The sequence below is a fragment of the Drosophila yakuba genome, chromosome 3L (assembly GCF_016746365.2).
Source record: "Drosophila yakuba strain Tai18E2 chromosome 3L, Prin_Dyak_Tai18E2_2.1, whole genome shotgun sequence".
NCBI classification, from domain to species: Eukaryota; Metazoa; Arthropoda; class Insecta; order Diptera; family Drosophilidae; genus Drosophila; species Drosophila yakuba.
In genome coordinates, this window is record NC_052529.2 from 13,769,505 (window position 1) to 13,794,970 (window position 25,466).

General features: G+C 42.8%; 1 protein-coding gene across 17 annotated transcripts in view; it reads right to left on the reverse strand.

The window, feature by feature from the left end:
- LOC6534033 (CUGBP Elav-like family member 4) overlaps positions 1-25,466 on the reverse strand; it is a 266,544-nt gene that overhangs the window by 44,376 nt on the left and 196,702 nt on the right. For 11 of the 17 annotated variants that reach the window (XM_039374699.2, XM_015194898.3, XM_015194890.3 and 8 more), the window contains 2 exons: positions 18,464-18,598; positions 34-113 (listed from right to left, as the gene is read on the reverse strand). In XM_039374699.2, coding sequence (XP_039230633.1) covers positions 34-113; positions 18,464-18,598 — 215 coding nt within the window. The remainder of the gene's footprint in view (positions 1-33; positions 114-18,463; positions 18,599-25,466) is intronic. The other 6 variants (XM_015194900.3, XM_015194891.3, XM_015194894.3 and 3 more) reach the window with 1 other exon arrangement.

A 25,466-nucleotide genomic window follows, 5' to 3' on the forward strand; every position in this document is an offset into this window, starting at 1 on the left:
TTCTTTCGAATTTTCTTAGAATTTTTCACTTACCGGCATAGTTTGACTTCCGTGTAGGTTGGTTATTGCTGACTGAGCCTCCTGCTGCGAACCAAATTTGACGAAAGCGCAGCCTGCAAATAAAATACGGAAAAGTTGATTAGTAATAGTGCTTGAATGGCTGTCAAGAGTATTTATTATTGTATATCAAACTTGTTTCTTTGGTATGGCAACCACTGTACAAGTGGCGGCACTTGTGAATACTTGTGCAGCATTGAATATTGAATTTAAAAATCAGTAAGCATTCCATAAATACCATTTCGAAATCGCGTAAGTGAAGAGGTCATATGAGGCTACATCTGCCATTGGCTCGAAATGCTCGTGTGTATGAGGAGCATTTAAATAAAATTTTAAGTGCAATTAAAAAACATTTTTGCAAGAATCGCCTCGTGCACTCTTGCATGAAAATCAACATCGACATCGGAGGCGAAATCAGCGAACGTCCAACGCCCATTATATAAAAATAATAGTCGGCCTGTGCTGCCCGCTGGTTTGAGTATGGGTATGGAATGTAAAATTCAAACTGAACCGAAAAATATACAGAAAAAAAAGAAAGAAAATATTCGCTGCACTTGCTCGCTCATTATATTGTAATTTGTGGGTGTGGTGCCAGCTGCTGCTGGGGAATGGGCATTACAATGGGAGCAGTGGGAGCTGCTGAAGGGCCCGGCTTCAATGGCATAATTATTAAAAATCATTTATGCTAATTTAATATACAGTAATAACCACAAAAAGTAAGGACCTTCCACCGCGCAAAAACATCCAGCAGTCGGGGAATCGAAAAGTGCGTAGTGTGGCGGGAATAAAAAGGGCTTATACCACATGTAAGCCGGTGCTTGAAAGCGATTTAAAAATGCGGTAATGCTTTCGATGGCTTCGAGCATTGTTTTACATTTGTAAATTGATAACAAATTAAGAGCGTTTAATACGTTCGCATAGACAGCTTGCATTTATAACTAGTTGCAACGAGATGTTGCCACGAGTAAGCTGATATGTTAACTGAATCAGCGGAATATTAAATGACCATTAGATACAAATGCATCCTGTTCCTATTTAATTAAGCCAGTTCAGGGAAATTTAAATATTATTTAATACACTGAAATCTTACACTTTCCAAAGGCTTGATAAAATCTGTTCGAGTGTGTGAGCTAACTCTCCACCGCTTAACCCCGCCGCCAAGGAATTAATTAAGGCCTAGCTTAACCCTTGCCCTACGCTTCTACGGCTCTTCATCTGTTCATCTGTTGTTTCTCTGCTGTACGCAAAACATCAACAATGCTGAAAATTAAGACCCTCCAGCTGGGAAAGCCTTTCGGGGGTTGGGCATGCCCAGGACCGGGCATGAATTCAGGAAACCCTGCAAAATGTCTAATTCCCGAACCCTTGGCGCGTCGAGGGTTCGGACAGGATGGGTGTCCAAATTGCGGCTTGGGCTGTTGCTGGGTTGTTGCTGTTGCCTTTTGTAGTTGACGCTATTCCAAGGGGGCGTGATTGGGATGGGGGCAGGGGCGCGGAAAAACAAATCCCGCCTAAAACCATGCAACATGCGAGCTGACAAGCCGAAAGGCAGACAAGCACAAATTTCGCGTGCAAACAACGCGAAGAGCAACAGCGACCAAAATGGAAGGAACAAAAAAATATATAAATGGAGTTGGGGGGGGGGGGGGGGGGGGGGGGCTGTGAGGGAAAATTCCCTTTTATTCGCCTTGTTGCAAATGTACAAAAAATAAAGTGTAAAAAATTCAAGTGGATTTTTGTGCGGCCCGACTCGTCGCGACTCTTGTGTATTTTATGTTTTGTGTGTTGAAGTGACAACAAAATCCAGCATTTTCCCCATCCCAACTTAGGGTTGGGGATTTGGGGGCGGGGCTGGAACGGCAGGACACAAGAGTGCAAATCAGCGCTGCTAAGCAATAAAAAATAAAATATTTTGTTGCCTGTTAATCCACACAGCTGCAAAATATAGGAGAACAACGAACAACGAAACAATAAACAACAGAATACAAAAAGTTAAAAAAACAAGGCAATTGCTAAGCATTTTTGTAAACTTAAATCAAAGTTGATTTTCCTTTTTACATTTTTTTCCCCATTTTTGAGTCCTTTTTTTTGTTTCCTTTGTATCTGTTTGTTTTTTCGGTATACATTTTGGGATGGCTTGTTTCTTCGTCCTATGTGAAATGTATTTTTCTTGGCATAACTTTTGTGAAAAGCAAACTTTGCTCGGGGGGGTGTAGACTTAAAATGTTCGAACACCTCTAACAAGAGAGCGCCAGAAAGATATCAGAAAAAGCTTTATAAATGTTTCCATTGTTCCATCACTTGGCTGCTCGCAAGTGCGTAAGTTCTATATCTCATTTCGTATTTATGGAAAAGTTTCAATCTACCAAACTTGGACATTCATTAGCATCTTGAGCAAACAGTGTGGGTTCCTCGTCAGCCGGCTAATTGTGTGTCTTTGACTGAAGTTCGACTCCTATCTAAGTTGACTTTCTCGGGAACCATTTGATTATTTACCCTTTGCAGGCGGTCGCTTAACATTACGGATAATTGTCAAACTTGGAGTCATTATATTAATTAAAAGCAAATTAGTCAGCGAAGGAGGAGGGCCAAGTCCAAATCCAACCTCATCCGAGCTCATCTGAGTTGCTCGACTTTGCTTTGATGTGGAGTAAAGTAGGAATGTAGGAAGGGAAATTGAATCTACATACAAATCCAGTCAACGGACAACACTTTTAACAATTAGTGCAGGACGACAGGTTGCAGGACAACACACTCCCTCACCTTCTCTCCCTTCCCTGGAAGAGCTAACAAAGTGCAACGCCTTAATTACTTAACGGCTAGGAGAAGGCTGGCTGTAGATGATTCCTTGATTCTCGGCAATTAGTTGAAATTAAAATGTGAGCAAGTGCGCCAAGTTTTTAGCGTCTTGTGCAACTTCCGGTGAAGCGTGAAATGACGCAGCTGCAGGTTCCGGATCTGAGCAGAAGGAGCCGAGCCTAATTACACTTTTTAATCAAATATGCTAATGCTAATGCGAAAGTTGTGTTGTCATTAAAATCATAGTGATGCAAAGTTGTCGTCTCTTTCTTTATCCCGGCAACTCTCTTTAAGCTTCTTCAGGCACAAGTTTGTTTTAATCACCAGCTCGCAGCTGGCTTATGATAAAATTGAAATTTATCGCTTTATCTTGATGCGGAGTATTACCGTAGTTCACCTATAACCTATGCCATACTTTTCCATCTGGTCAACCTTTGACTTCCCCCCCCAAAAAAAAAGGGGCAAACGCTGCGACAATTGAGTTGAACGAGATTTCGGCGAAACACATGCGATTAAATTTATGGGAGGGCAGCTTCATGCTCGGCCACAACTTGCACATTTGCAATACAAATTTGCAATGTCATTAATGTATGGGAAACCCCAGTGCTGGACAACCACCCAAAAAAAAAAAGAGGAATGCCTTGCCATGAAAAATCGCCGCCGGTCAAACACGTAACCAAATTGTGCAGAGCAGCAGCGGCGGCAGGAGAAGGAGCAGCATGTGGAGCAGTAGCTGCAGGGCCAGGAGCGATGGCAGCAGGACATCGGGACTGCAGAAGCAGCAGCTACAGCAGGAAACAAGGATAACGAGCGTGTTGAGGCTCTCCCCCCCTTTAAATGGGGTTTTGGTCGATATGTTGGCCTTGTCGGTCGCCGTCGCCGGGAGGGGCAGGCTCATGTTATGGCCGGGCTAGGCCAGCCAGTATGCCTCCTGATGTTGCCGGCTGCCATTGCCATTGCCACTGCCACTGCCAGTGCTGCATGGGACAAGTATTTTAAAATCCAATTAAAAACGCCCTAGTGGGATTTTTCAATCGCTGCCGACCAGGATGGGAGAGAGAAAGGACTGCCAAGGCAGCTGGACAGGCATCAGCATCAGCAGCAGCAACAAAGTTGCATTAAGCGCGCGACATTCGCTGGCCACCGGTCGCGTCATAGTCATTTGTTGGTAGTATGGCTGGATGGCAGGATGGCAGGATGGTAGCGGGATTGCCATGGATGGCATTGAGGTGGAGTTGGTCTATGGTAGCAGGACCTCGTTGATGGCCATTGCATGTTTGCCTCTTGGGCGCAAAAGCGTAGCATGAATCTTGTTAGCCAACGTTTACGCTTATTATGCGATGGCAAGGCTATCGAATTTGTTTGATGCATGTGCAGGAGCTCCTGCTCCTAGTACTCACCCACTGGCTGGAAAACATGTGGCAGTGAGTGCACTGGGGTTTGGTTATGAAACGGGTGATATAAGGAAGGAATATCTGGTTCTGGGCAGCAAATTGCATTTGCGGCATGACATTCACAGTTGAATGCACCAGGGGAGATGGTGGAAGAAATCAAATAAACTCATCCAAATGCAACATATGATGTCCAGCCAGGTAGCTAATGTCGTTTCAAACTATTTGCGCAGAGTCCGAGGAGCATGCAATGGCATGGCATGGCATGGCGTTCGTATACCCAAAAACTTTGACCAGCATGTCTAATCAAATCTGTCGCTGGCAGAACTTATCAATATGGCCAACTACGAACTACGAGCTGCAAAACACAAACACACAACTGTGACCAGTTGACCAGTTTACCAGTTTAGCAGTGGACCAGTCCCCCAACTGGATGAAATTGAACTCTGCCAGGCATGAGAGACTACGGCACTTTGCATACAAATCATATAGACTTTTTGGAGTGTATCCCAGGACGCACACATTCTAATACTGGCACCAACACGTTCTCTGAATGCCCAATGGGACCATTATTCTTGATTTTGGGCCAAAAAAAGGCCAGTCAGGGGTGGTGGAGAAAACTTTCGACTACCTTTTGCCAGTTGATAAACAACAAAACTTTCGGCCCGCCAGGCTAGAGGCATTTTAAGGATTTGCAACTTCAGTAAATAACATTCGAGGCCGGACTCACTTGCGACTCACATGCGAAATCATCTCGTATGCAAAATAGTAGCTCCCCATACGTGTAATGTGATATATTTTTTACCGAACATTCGTCTGTGATGTGGGGCTGGCACTGCAGTCCAAATTAAATAAAAATCAGTGCCCTGAGTGAGCTCAAATTGCAATTTCATAAGCAATTTGCCACTGGACAACGTACATCCTTCTGTCTTGTCACTGGATTCGGTCACTTTTTTTTATGTAAACCTCGTAGAATATGTAAGCAAAAAGGTCAAATGGAAATTCATTTTAACAGGGCACAAATTTGGGGCTAACATTTAATAGATGAGAGTGAATCGAGGCATGGTCTGGAAATGCTGACATTTTTATAGCTCCGTCGAGAGTTGGCTGGAAATTATGCTGCCTCTCGCTCTATCGCCGTGTGTGTGTGTGTGGGTGTGCGTTTGACACACAATAAACACCAATTAAGAAAATAATATTTTGTGTACACACACAGGCAAACAAATGTCTCTGGCAATTTGAAAAGCCAACGCCAAAGCCAAAGCGTTCGTCTCTAGTTTTGTACAAGTGCTGTGCAAATAGTGCACAAAAGTATGCTACAAAATGCGAACAACAAACAACCGAGCAACACCACAAACACAGCAGCTACGATCCGCATGCGAGAGAGCCGAGGAAAACCTATAACAAAAGCTAAAATATTATTGCTTTCGGACCAAAAACTTCTTCGTTTCAGTGGAATCGCCCCTACCCATTTTACAGTGGGTCTCTGGGCCTGAAGTCCGAGCCAGCTTGTTATAAGGCATGTTGACAAGCCTCTTTAACAAATGACACCAACAGACGAAGAAGCAGCCATCCTCGGCAGGACAAGCCAAATAGTCAGGATTCACTTCGTCCTTCGCTCCATGCGCCCTTGCTTTTGTGTAACATTTGTTGGGCGATGCCGAAAAATGTTGCTGTTCTTGTTGCTGCAACTTCCTGTCTTGTCAGCTTGCCCTTCTGCTATTTGCTGTTATTTACTATTTTCCCCGTCCCTTTGCAAAGGGTCCAAGGAGTCGAATATTCTTAGCATACCAAACAGACCCATGTCAAAAGGGAACACTCCAACATCAGTGGAATGTGGCCCAGAACTGGGCTTAGTTTGGGGTATATGGCTAAAAGCCATTGTCTCTGTTTCCAATTCAATTACTTTTAGCATCAAATCATTGCCTATTGCCCGCAAATTCCACTTTAAACTCGTTATAAATGGGGTTGTGGTGGCTAAAGGGGAAATCAGGGAAAAACGTGCCATTAACCGCCTAAATAAACTGCACCGTCAAAGATTTAAAGCCCTCCCCTTTCCCCCGCATGCATGGGAAAAACCAAAGTAATTTCAGGTCCTGAAAAACTGTTGCCAGCGCTCAGCGAACCACAAACAAGGTAAATGCTTCTGCAACAGCAACAGCAACAGCAACAGCAACACGAAACTGCTGGCAGAAATCGGAGTCGGGAGCTGCAAGGATCAGGTCAGAGGAGGGCAGGGGGGAGGGGCACAGTAACCGCAACATAATAATTATGCAACAGAAACCGCAATGCATGCGGGGCAGGCGACGCCAAAAGCCACTCCCCCCCCCCCCTTCCCCCGCCACACCACTCATCGCCCCACTTTTCTGGCCAGATTTGGGAGGGAAATTGTTTTGCCAGGCGAAAGTGTGAACAAAAAGCTGTTGCGTGTGCTGCAAAAGGCAACGGAGCGGGGGGCAAAAAATACATAAAAACATACAAAACAACAAGCCAACGCAACAACGCAACAACGTCAAACCGCAAAGTCAAATGCAACTAAAACCGCAGCACAGTTTGGGGCGCCGAGGTTTTCGCAGAGATGAAAAGGAAAAAACAAAAAAAGAAATGGGAACTTTAATCTCTGGCAGGAGCACTCTTCCGCAGCAAACTATTATGCCCATCAAGTGAGCTGATGTCCTGCACCTTTATTGTTTTCAGCATTTATTCCGCTACATTTCATGCCGTATCCTTTGGCGATTTATGCGCCCACTTATTTAGCCGGAGAACACGAAACAAATCCGAAAAAAAAATAGGGGGCTGGGCATAAAGCCGCATAACTTAATAGCGACTCGCTTCATTTGAACTTTATTGCTGACTGTGCTTGGCTCGCAAGGGGAGCGGGAATATAAAAATAAAGACAGCCACGGATGGTCAGGTAGGGAAAATCAATTTTACCGGGCTTAGCCAGGACATCAAAGCGTGGGCAGGAGGGGGAGCCAGGACTTCAGGACTCCAGGGTACGGAAACCCAGGTCCAGTTTAGCCTGGACAGGTAGGTTAAGCCTAATAAACTGCGCCGTCCAAAAGCATGCTAGAAATTTATTTTTGTTTTCTCAGCGGGGCGGCAAGGAAGAGAAGCTAATTGTATTGCGCCCTGGAATTTGATTGCATGGATTTGGACATGATTGAAAAGGGCCCAGACCAGCACAGGCCAGGCCAAGTTACCATCTGGACACAGTGAGTGCATAAATTGTGCGCCCAAGTCGCGCCCATTATTCATTTTTAATGCGACCGAGACGTAGACAGAGCCACAACAATTTGGCCACATGTAAGCACAGGCAAGTTGGCCATAATTGCCCCGAAGTTGCGACCAAACTGGCGGAAGACGCAAGACACCAACTGCACTTGGGACCCCGTTGGAAGCCAGGTATCCCGGCATCATTAAAATGAGTTAGCGTCCTGGCCGAAGGATGCGAGAAGTCTGCGCTCGAAACTGAGACGGTGACCGAGACGGATACGGAGATGGAGACGGAGATGGAGACGGAGATGGAGACGGAGACGGCGACTAAGACAGACCTCGACCTTACCTTTTGGGTGCAATTTGCTGCGGCAGTGGCAGTGGCAGCAATTAAGCCACAGGGTAGATTAACATTAAGCTGCCGCCGGGGCAAGATGCACTTGCAACTCGTAACTCGCAACTCGCAAGTCGCGGCTTTGTGTGCGGTTCGAAATTTATTTAATTAACCGGAAATTTTGTAACCAGAAGTGCCTTAGCTTTGGGGTTCCTTGAAGAAATGGGATTTTCTGGCCAATTCTCTTATTGCTTCTGCATCCCACCTGCATCCTTGAGGCCATAAACATGAAACAAACAGCCACTTCAGTTCCAGCTTTTTACCCTAAAGGTGAGGTATGGAAAAACTTATGAAAGAAAAGGAGCATAAATTCCCTAAAATAATATTGTGAATTGCTCAAATTGAACAAGATTTTCAATTGCATTACGCAAAAATCTGTGAAGCATTGCATTTTCAATTGTTGTTATGGATGTTATGGATGGGAGGAGGAGCATCCCATGGCCTGTCTATATAAATTCATATTCCGTATCTGTGTATGCATAATGGAAGCTCAGATTCGTGCTCTCTGATGTGGCAAACAAAACGTGCCGCTTGCAAAATTGTACAACAACCAATTAAAATGCATAACTCGATTTAAAGTTTACATAACATTTTGCTAAATTACAGGTTCGTCCCAGGCATTCTGGCTTATATAAGTGGCCTGAATCCTTCCTTCCCTTCGTCCCGATTGACGGTTCAGTTTGCAAGGGGCTTACAATGTCTGTCGCTTGTTGCTGTTGCTGCTGCTGATGTTGCTGCTGCTGCTGTTGCTGTTGCCACGGCAACATGCAATTAAAAGCGATATTGAATTTTGTTACGCTCTGCGCTCGAGTGTGCGATTTGCAATGGTAGTGGTAAGGGGAAGTGGTAGTGGTAGTGGAAAGGCTGTGGGAGCTGTGGGAGTGGCCTTGCTGCTCTGCGGCTCTTATTTAATTTGAGTCGGGCGAAAACATATATTTTGTTATGTGATTGGCATAACTTATACAATGCCATCGGCTTAAAACCACGCTTTGAATAATATTCTCTGCAGTGGATCCACATCCATTCTACTGATTTACGTGAGCTTGGTTTTTGCCTGATTCCAATTACCAGCTATAAACTGCCTTGTTTTTCCATTTCTCGCCTCACTTGCCCTCGGCCACGGCTGCCAAATCGCCACTGAACCCTAATATATGGCTATTATGGCATACAGTACTTTGGGCCACGAGCCATCGCCATGACAACGGTAGGTGAGCTAGAGGCCAAAGGGGCATTATAAATCTTCATTGTTGTGGGGGGCAGTGCAGTAAAGTAGCCCAGCTCGACTTTTTTCCAACCGTATTTGTGCACTCAGCAGATAATTTTCAGAATTTTCTTTAAGCACTTGATTCTTTAAAAAGATTTCATTTTAAAGCCAAGAATATTCATAGGACCAATATTCAATAGTTATAAATTTAAATAAGCTTAAAAAGACAAGGGAAGCTATGAACCTTTAGATATATGAAACACCTCTTTAGTTTAAAAATGTGATTTGTATTATTTTGAGGCGAATTTTCTTCGAGTGTGTGCGTTGCTAAAAGCAACATCAATTTGCATGAATTGTGTGGTTGTGTGCGTGTATATATGTAATTACAAAAACACACGGAGCGAAGCTGAGTACGTGCAAATCTGACCAAAAATTTAAATTGAAGCTAACATTTTTGCCAAATGCTGTTGCCAGCAACGATGCTGCTGCCGATGATGATGATGATGATGATGTATGTATGCAACTCACCAGCATCCCCCATTTTCCACCCACTTCCAAAACCCTCGGGCCATAGGAAATATGGTCGAACCGAGGCCTAACTCCTTTCACCACTTTCCCCCAATGCCACTTTCCACTTTCCATGCGATCTCTCTGCAGGCCGTTTTGTGAAAACAAGTATATCGAATTTTAATTACATTTGCTTCATCTGTGGGTGTATGTGTTATTTGCTTTTTGCGCCAAACAGCCGACACGGAAATGTGATTTTTGATTGAGTGCCGACCAAACAGTGGCAACAGCTATGGGGGAAATCAGAGAAGGGACGGGTTAAGAACGCCTTGAGGTTGCACTTGAAAAAATGTACACACATAAAGGATGTAATGTAATGTAATTTACCCGAGTTGTAAAGAAAACTTACAAGCTTACATCATAGAAAGTCAGATGTTATCTACCAAAGTGGTTAACCAATATACCAATATATATGTATATAGGAAATGGTGGAAAGCAGTAATTACATTATGCAAAAATTTATAAAGGCCTATCAAACGTGTTCGAATATCACTGCAGTTTGTCCTCATTATTATTCATTGTTGCCTGCCAATTTGATACTCGTCTCTTTTTGTGGTTAACATCGATACAGAGGACTTCGCATTTTGATAGAGCAGCTTCTGTGGTGAATAAATGCATATTCTGCGGTAACTGACCAATTTTAACTTCTTAGAAATATTCTTTGAGTGAATTTCAGGTTCAGCTGTTAGGGGAAATCTAAAGCAGAATATAAGATAAATCCTAGAATATGGGAGAGTGATGGATAAATTCAACTTAAGAAACTCTAAAGAGGCAAATTTGGAAATCTCTCTCGACGCACTTGCTGAATTGTTATTCCTATTCCTAGAAGTCAGGACTTAAGCCCATATCCCCCAAAGCATCCTGTCGACACTTGACGCATCCTAGCAACCCACAAGCCAAAACAGGCTGAGGTCCCAGTGTCGGCTTTATATTATTTTATTATTTTGTGTGCCCTGGGAGCTTTGAAAAAGGATAGCAAAATGCGAGGCAGCCAGGGTATCTGGTATCTGGTATCCAGGCGGCCTAAAACGTTTCCATTTTCATTAAATGCCTTCGCGGCTCGACTCGAGCTGCCTTGCCAAGTTTCCAGTTACGGAGGATGGCAAGGATGGCAAGGATGGCTCCTGAGGCTGAAAAGGATATTGTCTAACAACAAAAGCGGAATAAATTAATTTAGCTCATGTCTTGGCCCCGGCAATGAGCTAGAAAATGAGCTGCAGAATATGTATGTGGCATACGGTTGGGCGCCCTCTTCTCCTTCTCCTTACAACCGCCTGATAATAACAAAATATGTGCAACTGACAGGTGGCAGCAACATCCCAACAGCAGAAGGTGCAGGAGCCGCCATTAGGCTGGCTCCTTGTCGGAAATTTAATAAGTTCCAGGGCCGAGCTAAGTGGTGTCTGCGATATGGTGTGCTTATTAAAAATATTAAAGTCTAAGGCAGCTGCGAAATAGAAACCCAATGCGCATCTCCATCGATAAGCCAGTTAGGGCGAAAGGAAACAAAAGTGAGCTCTCGCTTACATGGCCTTTATTGCATTAATTTTTCAATAATCCTCCGCAACTAAAACAAATATCTAAAGTGGCATATTTCATGGGTGATAGGACTAATCTTTTATTGATAGGGCCAAAGCGCGCTCAACTGAGTTAATTAAATTTGCTGCTAAGGGTCCAGCTGCCTCTGCCTCTGGGACGAGTCCCAGTCTTGCCTTTAATAAGGACATCCACATCCACATCCACATCCTTATCCCAATCTCCAGCCCTGTATACATCCTCATCAGCCACCTCCTTATATAAGTATGCCAGGAGCAACCCTTTTCACCAACTTCACCACGTTCCTGCGCCACTCGGCCCCAAAACTTTGTGCTTAATGCTTAGCCGAAACTTTTTTGACATTTTTATTGACAAGAATCCAGGAACCCCAAAAGAAGCGCCAACCACGGGCTTCCACTCTCTTCGTGCGGCTTGTACAACAACATTTTTTGCTCTCCTGGGCTGCGGCAAAGTTTTGTCTGGGCTCCAACGGTCTCCTGTGCCCGTGTGTTGCGGTCAAATCTAATTTCCGCAGCTTTTACTACTTTATTAAACTATTACAACTAAAGCCAGCCCGGCCCAGTCCTGTTCGTCCTGCTCGTCCTGTTAGTCCTGTTCGTCCTGCCAGCCAGCTGGCAATGGCGACGCCAATGGCAATGGCGATGGGTATTAAAAAAGTTATGTTCTGACGTATATGTTGGTGTTGGTTTGTGTGTGTGCGAGTGGGCCACGAAATGTGTTAATAAAGCACACTTGCCACCAACATGGCCACATAATGAAACGAAATTGCGGGAGGCAGGCAATATAGCTGCTGAATGGAACTTGGTGTGGCACAGGACGGAATATTGAATAGAATATTCAGAAATGATACTTTTAGAGCCATATCACTTTCATTACCTTATCAATGGCGTAATTGATATTTACAATGGCAATTTTACAATGCGAGAATTGTATTTTGTCTAACACAATTAAGGATGTACTTAATCAATCAACCAAAATGTGGCAGACAAGCAGATATATAAATTCTAAATTATTCAGGAAATTTCTATTATATTTACATTTTTATTTCAAACCATTTTCAGTGTGGAAGAATTTCCCCCAAATGGTGATCTTCCTTTCATAAATCTACAAAGTTGGTTATTGAGAATAATATTCATAGCCAAACCAATGAATCCGTGAGTTTCTACAGTTTGTTGTTTGCTTAAACTCAAACAAATATGAAGAAGTTCATCGATTGAGAAGGATATATCTATTATATTGGATATTTTCTCGTGTACTATAAACATTGCTTGGTGGAATATTGCTATGGTTAGGGTATACCACATCCTTTGTTCCTTCATTCCTGCTAAGCTGGCCGGCGTCTGGCATAAGTTGCTGGCACTTTGTGGTACTTTTATGACTCGTTGGCCCGGCTTGACGGCATCAAATTTCAGCCACTTCCTGCTCGGCTTCAGCCAGCCAGCTCCTTGGCCACGTTTAATTGCCCTGACCTTCGCATGTGTGTGAGTTGGTTGCATAGTTTCGGGCGTGTTGCATGTTAATTAGCATTAAGCAGGGCCAAGGAGCGGAACGCCTTTTCTAGTTGTATGTGATAAAAATTTATTGGACTTGGCTGGGGAGTGCTACCCCAACAACTCGCCCCACTTGCATATGAAACTTTGGCCATACTGCAATTAAATTTAAGCTGCATCACACATACACTACACACATTTTGGGATCCAAAGAGGCTCAGGCTCAGGCTGAGGAACAAGGATCGGGAATCACAAAAGACTTGTGGCCATGGCGACTGTACAGCAACGACGACGGCAAAGTTTTGTTGGGTTTTCTGGTTTCGGTTTTTGGTCTAAGGACGCAAAAGTTCGCGTTTGTATCGTCGTCCACCAGCCCCCCGTTTCGTTTTTGATATGTATTTTAATTCCTTAGCCAGTGTGCCATTTTGCAGTCCTGTGAGTCCTGTGAGTCCAGGACTTTTGGCTTGCCAGCGGCAACAGCAACAAGGATGACTGCGGCTTAAATGGCACTTATGAGCTTATGCCACAACTTACATTATTATTATTACTCCGATTTTTTCTTATGCTTGTATAAACGCTGCCTCTTGGCACGCAATAAATAGTTATAGACTACGCCGAATAGGGAGAGTTTTGTTTTAATAAAGACGCATTAAGTGCAATGTTTTATGGGACCTGTGGGGCCGTGTGGGCGGAATATGTGCAGCTCTAATTATGGCAACTTCAGATAAATTGGATCTACGATTAGTGGATTCAACAGGACGTGTCCCTTTGCCAGTCATCTAATACGATACCATCATACCATACGAGCTCGAGGCAAAGTGAAACCGCACTATCCTTTAAAGACCAGTTCACTGTCGATCCAATCAACTTCGTTTGAGCGGACAAAAAGCAAAATCTCATCACAGTTTTAACCATTATTATAAAGAATCAAATAAAGCAAAGCTCTCGCATGTCATAAGCGTTAAATTCAATTTGAGTTTTACAACGCAGCGCGCGGTTCGGTTCGGTTTGGTTTGGTTCGGGCTTTTGTTCCGGTTTGTTTGACAGTTTTTGCAGCGCACTCAATCAGCACTTGTTAGAACTTTTTAGTGTGCTGTAAAATAAACATGAGTATAGAGCTGAAATGAAATGAAATTTAATAAATGCAGTGTGCCAGGGGTTGGTGGTATATATGTTGATGTGGGCGGTTGGGTTGAAACAGGAGCAGAGCAAAGAGACAGGCAGCATGACATGCACTTCATAAAACTTTGCTCATATAAATTGAAATTGAAATGAAATGATGATGCCGGAGCTGCCACGTTGATATATGTGGATGTGAAAGTGGATGTGTGAGCAAGTGAGAGTTGACAACCGGCGGAAGCTTCCTTCTCTTCCTCCTCTTGCCCCCCCCCAATTCCCTCGCCATCGCACAATATCTGGCTGTAAAAATTTGTTGGCCAAACAACAAGTGGAGCAGCCAAAGCAGCAAAAGCAGCAGCAGCAGCAGCAACAGCCTGAAAAACAACTTAAACTGTCATTGCAAAGTTTGAGGCAAAGCCCCATGAGCCGGGGGTATGAGGTATTAAAACTTTTCTCTGAGCAATTATGTGAAGGCTACTTAACTTTTTTTGCAGGCAATAAATTTGCTCTTTAAACTAAGACTCGACTTAAGCAGCTGACGGGGAGAACGAGGCTGCATACCATGCACCTGAGTTTGCTGCGACACAATTTTGTTGCACACTCGATTTCTTTTTCTCCTTTCTTAGGTTTTTCTTTTTTGGGGGGAGGAGACCGAGTTGCCCAATCGTAGAATTTGCTAGAGCTATGTGCAGAAATTCAATTAGCCAGCCAGGCGTGGATGGTGGGGAAATGAAAGCACTTTGCCACTTGGCATGCCATGCAGTTGTGGGGAATGCTTTGAAATACACGCAGGCACACTGGGATTCAGATACTCTCCGCATGCCTAGATACAATTGCTCGGTTCTGTGGTTGTGACAGGCCATCGGTGCTTCTACTTCTGTATGCTGTATGCTGTATGTTGCATGCTGCGTGCTGCGTGCTGCGTGCTGCTTGCTGCATGCTGCATTCTTGCCTCAATTACGCCGAAAATGTCACATTAATTATTGGCATTTATGGGGTTTGCGCCGCTTTTGATATGATAGACGACAATGCAGGCCAAAATTTGAAGTCTACTTTACGGCGCGCTATTGTTGTGTCCTCGAAAGTGCGCGTGTCTGTGTGTGTCAGCCGCACAGAAATTTATGCGCACGTGTGTGTGTGCTATGTGCTTGTATGATACGTATTAATTGGAATTTGTTTTTGTGTGTCAGCTGCAAGACGACTCGGAGGTCTCTTTGTTGGCTTTTGCGGCAATTAAAAGTTAATTTGACAAAGCGAGACATTTCGAATTAATTTCGAGTCTAAACGACGTTTTAATTCAATTTATGTTTTTGGCAGCACAACTTGACAATGCCATCAATTGAGTGGGTCGATTGGCTCAAGGTCTCTGATGTGAATGAGCCATTCAAAATGTGGGTAAGTAGAGTGCCTATTTATTCTTTAAATTAATTGACTGCTAAGGCAGTCAGCCTGCCATGCAATCATTTGTGTCTCTATTCCCAATTACTTAATGACAGCTTCCAGTCGCAGTGATTAGGCCGAAAGCGCTTTAAGCCAAGGGGAGTGGTGGCTGGCCCTGTTAACTGGGCCCATTCAAAGTCAACTTATGCCAACCGTCTGTCAGCAACAGGAGCCGGAGTTCTCCACACTCATGCGGCTACTTATGCAAAATCCTTGACTCCGCCACTAGACGACACCCGCTGCTGCTCATCTGCACACACGCACATGGGAGCTCTGATTACCGGCGGTCGGGGAGCGGTACAAAGGACAATGGAGCAGCGGGACAGGGAGACAGGGGGACAGAGGGACACCCGGTGCAGCGGAGCGGGACGGCGGAGACACACAATTGTGTTGATTGCACAGATGACAAGACCTAGGACGAGATGACAACTTTGCTGCCTGCCAGCCTTGATGACAATGAAGTGCATGCATGAATATTCTAATCAAATGAGCCGCCAGCCTGTCCTGGCTCCTGGATCCTTGCTCCTGACTTCTGCCTCTGTTCCTGCTATTGTCGAGCTGTACAATTTTTCGCCTACGCCACATGGTTACACACAAAGAAATTGATCAAATGCACGTAAAAGTAAGTACTATTGCAAAAATGCATTACTAAAATGAATGTTTCTGAAAAATAAGATTAGTCCTTTGTTGAGACATACCTATATGAATTTGCTATTGTGCAAAAGTGTTTTTTAATAACACAAAACTGATATATTTAGATTTAATAAGCCAAGTAGCTTGTTGTTATATCTAGGCATGTAAAATGTTTTGTAAAAACTTTTCGCTGAGTGCTGCACCAAATGCTTTGTGTTTTGTGCTGGGCAAAAGTTTCAAAGTCAGCCCAAGTCCCCGGCCAGAAAAACCTTTCCTTTACCTCGTTTCATTTCATTCACTCACTGAAATCGAATTTGCATAATTTAACATGATGGTTGCGCTTATTCCTGTAGCCTGTCAGCCGCACAGACATCGCAGGAGCCGAAGGACTATGACGAGGAGGTGGGTTTATTATTGTTCGCCCTCGGATTCGGCGTCACCGCATTTCGCTGCCACATGCATCATCATTTGCATACATTTGCAGTTCGCCCAGTCAGTCAATGTTCATTCCTCATTACCCCGCTACCACCACCTACCACCATCAACCACCACATATTTGCCCATACCTCAGTCGATTTTCTTTGAATATAATTCGCAGCGGAAAAGTGAAGGAAGTGGATGGAGCAGGAGTACATTGACGTTGATGGATTTTGGCACTTACACAGGCTAGCGCCTGTCACTTTCCTAACACCAAATGCGACTCCGAAAAAAAAGGAGCGGCTGACTCTGCTCCAGTTGAGCTGACTTTGAAGCGCATTTTAATGAAGAATGATATGTTGGCAGCGCCGCAGCCGCAGAAGCCGCAATTTTCCAACCCCCCAACTCTAAAACCCCAACAGCCCCCCCAATTTAACCACATCGACTGACAGTTTTCGCGGCTTTGCACGCAGCCACTGTCGAAGTTGAAGGGCGACGACATCAACAACAAGTTTTCCGCTTCACCAGGAAGTGAAAAATAACACAAAAAAAAAAGAAAGAACTCGGCGCACATAAATCGAAGAAAAATGAAAATTTGTATCAAATTATGTCGCTGCTTTGTCTTCGCTGCGAATGCCATTTCTGTATGCGGCAGGGCAAATAAATATATGCGTGAAATATTTTACCTATTCCAAATTTGTGCAAATTTCAGGCATCAATTTGATTGGAAATTGATGGCTGTCATGGTGGAGGAGTTGGAGAAGGTGAAGGCCCTGGAAATCTCAGGACCCCCAACCACAAAAATAAATAAGCTAGGGAAAAATGCAAAAACAGACGAGTACACTAAAATAAACAGAAGCAAAAATAAATACCCCCGACATTGGTTTTCTATGCAAAGTGTCACATGGCCATGGTGCCACGCCCCCTTCCGAACGCTATCGCAGCCGCCTCTGCCTTTTCATGCATATCACAATGGCAACAATAAACGCCAACAAAAGAACAACAATAACAAACATTAACATGGAAATACATACGCACACGAGGACGACAAAAGGCGGCAGTCAAAAATGTTGCAAATGTAAGCAAAATAAAAATATATAACAAAGACACAATTACACTCACGAACCGAGTGTTTGCCAATGTATTTGTGTATTTGTCTGCCTGTGTGTGTGTGCATTTGTAAAACCAAAACTTTTGACATAATAAAATGGAATGTTATTGTTAAAAAAGTTACTTGCATATTAAAACAAACGAAACTTCCCACTGCCTCTATCTCTCTCATTTTTTTATTCCACCATTTGTTTGCCATCTGCATATGTGTGTGTGCGCGTATTTTTACTTGCAAATGCCGCATACAAATGCAAATGGCCAGCTTGTGAAACGAGCAGCACTGCCAGAAGCAAACAACTTTAATTGAACTGTTTACCCGATTTTTATTTTATGCCACCTCAAGGCCCCCAATCGCCCCAAAAAGTTGTGTAATTGTTATGGTTATGTTTGTGATGATTATTTGGCTCGCTGCACAGCTGCCCACATTTTCAAGAGGACATTATCGGTAATGTCAGCCACTGGCAGCCAATTTTATCAGTCTACCTTTTTTTTTTGGGAATTTGGCAGTAAGAATGTAGACTGCAGCTTAAAACCATATATAAAGATGTTTAAAAGTACGGAGCAATATTCTTTATTGCCACAAATGAAACAATCAAATAAATCTTAGGACTAAGCACCTAACTGGAAAACTTAAAAAATATTTACCTGTAAATGTATAATATAGAGTGCAACAGAAATCATTACGGCTACTTAATCAATACTTTTGGACTTCAGAGCTGTAGTGATTTCTAGTCATATATGACAACTTGATCATTTCCCATCACAAAATTCGCTTCTAGGAATGGCACACGCTATACGACACCGAAACGGCCGTGCTGTAATCTAAAATACTTCAAGCACGTCTAGACACAACCAAGCTAATGCCAAAAGAGTAACGATCAACGGAATCTTAAGACTAATCATGTAACTGGGAAACACAACAGATAGCGAGCCGAACACGTTACGTATACTTGATATGAACAGAATCTTAGGTGGGGAAACTCGAATTGGACATAGCTGCAGATAGGTAATATATACGTATAGGTATAGGTATAGGTAAAGGTATATAGTATGTCTGAATGGTACTCACCTTTGCTAGCACCGTCCGGCCCACGAAGTATGGTGCACTCCTCTATAGTGCCGAAGGGATGGAAGATTTGTCTAACATCGTCTTCGGTCTGTTGTTTGCTGAGCATGCCAACGAACAGCTTGCGATCTAAATGCTCTGTTTTGGTTTCGGGTTTGTTCATGTTTCATATGTCGTATGTCATGTGGTTCGATTGATCCGATCGATTCGTTTGATTTTGATTGATTACGATTGATTTACGAATTTGATTGTTGCACCAAAAGAGACGGCAAAATGGACAAGTGGCAATGTGTTTGTATTTTTGTATTATTGTTGTATTTTGTTTTGTGAGCGGCAGTGTTCGATCGTGTTTGGTGTTTTTGGAGTGTTTGGTGTGTGAAAATGATAAATTTTCAATCAAGAAGCCATAGCCAGAGAAAATTCGCAACAAATCATATTGAAATCCGAAAAATGAATACGGAAAAAATATATATCCTCGATCATAATGTGTTGGTGTGTCGTTGAAAAAGAGATGTAAATGCAACAGGGTTACACATTACGCAACATTTTTTTTGTAACGAGTAACGAACGCAGCAGGCACATTTACGTAATTGTTTTTTGTTTGGTAATTTGTTCAAAATTTCAACAGGCGCAAAATACCCAAAGAAAAGTAAAAGCAACAACATTTATTTAAGGAGAAATCGTTGGTGTTTTGGATGGATAGTTTGAGCACCAATAGAGCAAATACAATTACAACATTTATTAATGTGGTTAGGTATTTTTTTTTGGTTTTTTGTTGGGTGGGAAGAGGGAGTACAAATTTCGATTTATAAGCGGAACGAATTTTTTGTTGAAAATTGTTGCATCAAGAAGGAAGAAATTTGGATATGGAAAAAAACGGAATCAAATCAAAATCATAGAAATCGAACCACAAAAGAGGTGAAATCAGTTTTTGAAAATCATAAGAGAAGAATTGTCAGTTTTCCAATTTTGCCAATTTTGATGTATTTATTTTTTTTTTTCGTTTCAATCATATTTATTTGATATAGAGCACGAACAAGTGTTACATAAAAAGGAAAGAAAAGAAGATAAAAATGGGTGATATTTAGTTAAAATTGTCGTACATTTTGTTTTTTTGGTTTAGCTTACAACTCTTACGAGAATTAAAATTATCTATTCATATACGTAATATATAAGTATGTATATTTATATGTATATATATATATATATTTAACAGACACACGCACACACAAGCAAACCGTCTCGCACACACTTACAAGCTGGCCACGCACAGAGCTACTGAGTTAAGGATAGACATTGAAAGGTAATTGAACACGCTAGCCACTACTTGAAAAAATAGTTGGTAAAATTACGGGCGAGCATGAGGAAATGTATGGCTTAAAAGTACTTAGAGTCTATATAAGGTATATAAGGCTAGTAGTAGTGGTGGTGGTGGTGGTGAGCGTATAGAGATGGTGGTGATCAGCGAGAGATTCTCTAAAATCTAATCAATATCTACTGGTAAATGGATAAGGTCGCACACACGGCAGCTGTCGCACGGACTGTCCACCCTCTCAATTTCGTATTTTCACATTTTTCGCCTTTTAAAAAGCGTACAATCCGAAAGCCCAGCCAAGGACACCAAGGACACCGAGGATACCAAGGACTGGCACTCGCACTTGCACTCGGTATCATATCGAAAATTGAGCGTCACATAATTGGCAAAACACTTGCCACAGACAGCCGAGCCGGACCGCCCCAGCTGCTGTCGCGTTAAAGTGGCAAAAGCAATCGAAGTAGAAAATAACTAATACGACACGTTGGACCCATGCACATGGCCTGCAGGCAATTGTCTTGTGTCCGGGCTAAGCCTAATGGCATTTGGGTTCCGTTTCGTCCTGCGCTGTCCTTCCTGCTCCCTCCCGCTCCTTAACATCCTTGTCGGCCCAAGCACGTGCAATAAGCCAAACAACGCCCCTGGCATGCTAAAAACAACAACATCAACATCAGCAGTGAGAAGGGGCAAAAGGATGTTGGAAGCAGTAGAAGGGTTGGCTTAATAAAAATGTAAAGCACGTTGAAACGGAGGGCAGGACAAGGTAAAAATAGTGCAGCATACTTTGCGGCGCCTGCTGTTGTACATATGAAATGGCATAGTTCAACTGGCTGTTAACAGTTGCGGCCAAAAAAGGGCAAAAAAAACAAAAAAAAAAAATGTGGAAGGCGGCGGGGCTAAGTAGAAGTGGTGGGTGGCGGGCAGGCAGGACAAAAGGATTTGCACAATGTTTAGCCTGGCGTTGCAGCAATTTTCTACAATTACCTGGGGCACAACGACACAGACCGGCAGGGATAAAATGCACACAGGGCTTTCAGTGATTCCCTTTTGGTTGTTCTCCTCCTATGCTTTGCTTTGCTTTTACTTTCTTTTTACTTTTTTTTTTTTATTTTTTTTCGGTCTCTGAGCTAAAGGAAAGAGCAGTGAAAATAATATTAGAGGCCATTAGGCTCATATAGACAAGTTAAGTGGCTCCTGGTCCGGGTCCTCGGTGCTGTGTGCTCGTTTCTCCTGATTCCTTTGCTAGCCATGTGTGGCAGTTTTTAGATTTTATTTTTATGCCTGCTCCGGCGAAAAGAAGTCATTAACGTGTCGTTGTCTTTGATGCCGCAACCAAAGTGAAAGGGGGTGTGCGGCAGCGGTGGCGGCGGCGGCGGCAAAAAGAAAGCCAAATTAAATTAGCTAACCACATGGCAACTTTTGTACATGTGCTCTGTCGGCAGAAGACGACAAGGACAGGCCACTAATTTTTGCACGTTATGTTTTTGCTTATCTTCCCAGCCCAGATCCTGCATCCTTAATCCACCAACCACTTTCCAGTACCCAGCTGCATCTTTCCGGGTTTTTTTTTCCCCCGTCCTCCAGGGTAAAGTAATTGTATTTTAAGTCCTGGCCAAAGGTGAAAAAGCCAGTCGCGTCTATGAATAATACAAAAAATTGTGGAGACAGCGGCGCCAGAGGATAAATAAAGGAAAAAACTAAACACAAAGTCGCTGACAAAGCGAAAGTCAAAGCTCAAAGCTCATGTGTCCCTGAACTCCCTTCCAATCGTCTGTCCTTTCTGCCGTTTTTTCACTGTACCGACTGGCTTCCATTGAATGGCTGACTGGGCTGGCTGGGCACTGTTGCCAATTGACATGTAAATTGACGTTTAATGGCTGCTAATGAGCGTCTGAGGATTAGTTCTACCTCTACTCCCAGATGAGATGAGTGGACAGCTGGGGCCATTTGAATACCTGAAGACATCTGCCTGAGGACGGGGGAAGTGCATAGGTCTCTGTTGAGTCAGGTGTGCGAATTAAGATGAAATTTCTCTGCCAAATAGCTGACTTTGATGGGGGATTACTTTCAGCTCAATCTTGTGAACCCTTTGCTATCCCAGTGCAGCTAATAAATCATTAAACAAACAAATAAATACTCCATTAATTTTCACAGCTTAGCCAACATTCTTGGAAGCAACTTAGCTCTGCAAATGAGGATGCTGCCGTAATGCGACCAATTCATATCTCAAAATGTTCTAATCTGATTACTCAAGATAGCTCAAAATGGTATGTAAATATATTTAAGTTATTAATTATTTTGTGGGGATTTTCGAGCATCTCGTTATAATTACAAAACTTTGTGAAAGGCGAGTGCCTCCTTGGAATAATATTTGCTTGCCAAAAACTGATTGAAAACGAAATCAACCCCCATTCACTCTTCACTTCCTTTATTCGGGATTTATGTGTTTGTATCTCCTCGTCTGACCACGTTTAGTTTGCAATAAATTATTGAAATTGTAATTACTTAGGCAGGAAATGGGTAAATGGGCACCAAGTCGTATACTTAATGCTGCCCAACTGGCTCTTCACGTTGATATGCTCGATTTTGCTAGCAGCTTGTAATGAAAATTTAATTAGAAATATATTATATGTTTACATTGATTAAGGCAAGCAGCACTTAGTGCCTAAGCCCAGAATAGTTTTTCATTTGCATTTTTCCAGATTTTATTACAGCCCTCCACTCGGTTTGATTGATGATGTGCCCTTTAATGCGGAGTGTGAGTGCCAGAGAGTGACTGACTGGTAAAAGGAAACTAATTAATATGTAATTAGTGACATTCATTTGACATGTAACGGGGCTAATGTAAAAATGTTCCCGACTATCCTTCAGATTAATGGGTATGGGCATGGGTATGGGCATATCTGCGGAGTGGGAAACGCGTCCTCTTCAAAAGCTTTGATTAAAATGTAAATGACTCCGCGCACAATCAATTCGAGCGCCATATGCTGAAGCCCCAATCACTGGGATCAGATGTGGCAAATGTGTTATGCTGCCCCATCAATATCGCCGGCAATTGTCCTGGTCTCGTCCTGGGCAAGTGTGCCTGCAGGCCGCTCGGCAGGATGCCGTCGACATGCCAGTTTTATGGCACTCAGACGGGAAATGCCAGACTCTGAAAGTCATCCCTGATGCCGAGGTGTCAGTATTTATACAGCAAATAAGCTAAATGCTCCCTTTATGAGTCCCTCAGCTGCGGCTTCGTCGCCGGCAAACAGTTGGTGTCTTCGCCCCGACAATTGTGTGGCAATTGTCAAAAGTCTCCCCCCGTTTCTTGACGTTTAAATATGACTAGAGATAACTCAGCTGCCAGAAGGCTCTATGCTCTATGCTCTTTTCGCCTTTGTTGCCATTGTGTCGCGAATCCTTTGGGCCTCCTTCCGGCGACTTTGAGCTTTTCGAGTTTATTTGTCAGCTGAAAATTCTTTCGTAATAAGCGTAAAACTCGACTATAGGCTGGGGACAAACTGTTGAAATTATACAAAATCCTGACGAAAGCGGGCTCTAGACCTTAGCGAAAGTTAGAAGTAAATTAGTTATTAGCCTTGTAAGTAGTTCAAAAGTTAAGTCAGCTGACAGCTAAACTTGGGGTTGTTTCAGTTTCTTGGAATTCGAAATGGCTAAGGGCCGCCAAAATGCCAAAATGCGCCTAATTGTTAATTAGTGTCAGCGTGAATTTGTGTGCGGCTGCAGTGCCAGACATTTTCATAGTCACATTTTTAGGCACAAAAGTTTTTGTTTGGCCCAAGACCAAAAGTCAAAGGCAGACGGAGTGGAGCGGAAGTAGGAAGAAGGCGGAAACTTTATCCTCGTGGCTGCGGTATTGAAGTGTTAATTAATATTGAAAGGGATAAACTTTTGTCTGACTTTCTGAGTGAAGCGAGCAAAGGACTGCAAGAATGCCATTGCCGCTTTCGCCAGCAAAAAATATCTTTTACTTTAAAATTTAAAAGCAACCCTTTTACACTGAGTGTGGTAATTAAATGGGCTTTTAAACTATTAAAAGCTTCAGTATCAGCCGTATTTTAGCCGTGATTTTGAAACGTGCCGTTCTCTATTCGGGGCAGAAAAAAAGCATTTGCATTCCATTTTGCAGGCAGTGATAAATTTGAGCTTCTTCATCTTGAGCATCCGCATCCAGAGACCAGCCCGCCACTTGGAAAGGCAATCTTGACAAGCCATTAACATTTCATGTGCACCTTGTCTCCGCTTTTTTCCGCTGGCTTGACTATCGCACTAAAAGTCAATATAAAGTAAAAATTTTTTATGACCCCGGGATTATCATTTTGCGCTGGTTTTGCTGCGGCTGCGGCTGCAGCTTGACATGAAATTGGCTGCACACTGTGGGTAACCAGAAATTGGCTATAAAAGACGAGCGACGACCAAAAGGTGCTCCTCGCTTTCGTCTTCGCTCCTTTTATATATAAATAAATGTGTAAAAAATATAGAAATTTTTATTTTAAGTAGTGACGCGTCAGGGATAATGTTAATGGCACATGGCATTTTCATTTCAAACGCATAAAAGTGTCCGCTGTTCACGTGAAAATGCTCAAAGAAGAAAAAAAAAGTGAGCAGCGAAAAAAAGAAGCCCGGCCAGGGAAAAAGGAAAATGTCCTCTTTGTGGCTGTCGTTTATGTCTGTACAGATTTGATTTTTATTTCGTATACGAAGCATATATAGACAAGATATGTGTGTATAATAGGGGCAACTCACGATAAAGCGGAATTTAAAGTTTATGGGCGCTAGACATACGCTGGTACGCTGCTATAATTATATGGTCTGTCTCCTTTTATAACTTCGTTGGAGATTTTCGAAATGGCCAAGGGACACGGCCGTAAATTTGACTAAACTCTCTATGGTTTTTCTTACTCGAATTTAATCTAATGAATATTATATCTAAGGGTAGGCTTTATGTAAATACTTGATGCTTACTTTGTGGTGGTTTAGACTTTAGTTGTTTGCTTTAGTAACTCATGTACCGTGCTGTCATTTATTGCCGGGATTTGATTAATGCTCGAAATATTGCGGCGTTTTTATAACTTTAGTTAACATTAACTTTAACTTTCCTACTTTTATTTTAATTTCAGTGGCTGTCCCTGTAGTCGTATTGGAGTAGAGTTCAGCACTTGGTTTCGGTTTGAACTAGAGGGCTTAAAGCTCTGTCTAATTGAGGCACGGCTTATTACGATAACTTATCACGGCCTAATGAAACTGTTTACATTAACAAACTTTGATGCCTTAAAAGCATTGATTTTAGAACTACTTTTTATGGACGTTTGCTGGGGGCTCTGTCCTCTTGCATTTACGCAATCGTCGAGTTATTTGCTAATTGGGATCGGATGGATTTTCCATGTGTTTTCCATTGTGAACGTCGCCTTTAGATGAACGCCTTCATTTCGATGCTTCTCAGGCCGATAGCTAAATGCGTGTAGAGATTTTTGGGTATTCGGATTTGGATGTTTTCAAAGTTTTTGCAAAAGAAGAGAAGAGCAGAAAAAAGAAAGAGAAAAGTAAGAATAAATAAAGTTTTATAATCTCTGTTGTTGTTTGAGTTTTCTGATTGAGCGTTTGATGTTTTTATTTTGTGGTAAAATATTTACTTTGTAAATGTTGTTGCACATTGTTAATTAATTGGATTGTTTTTATCTTGTA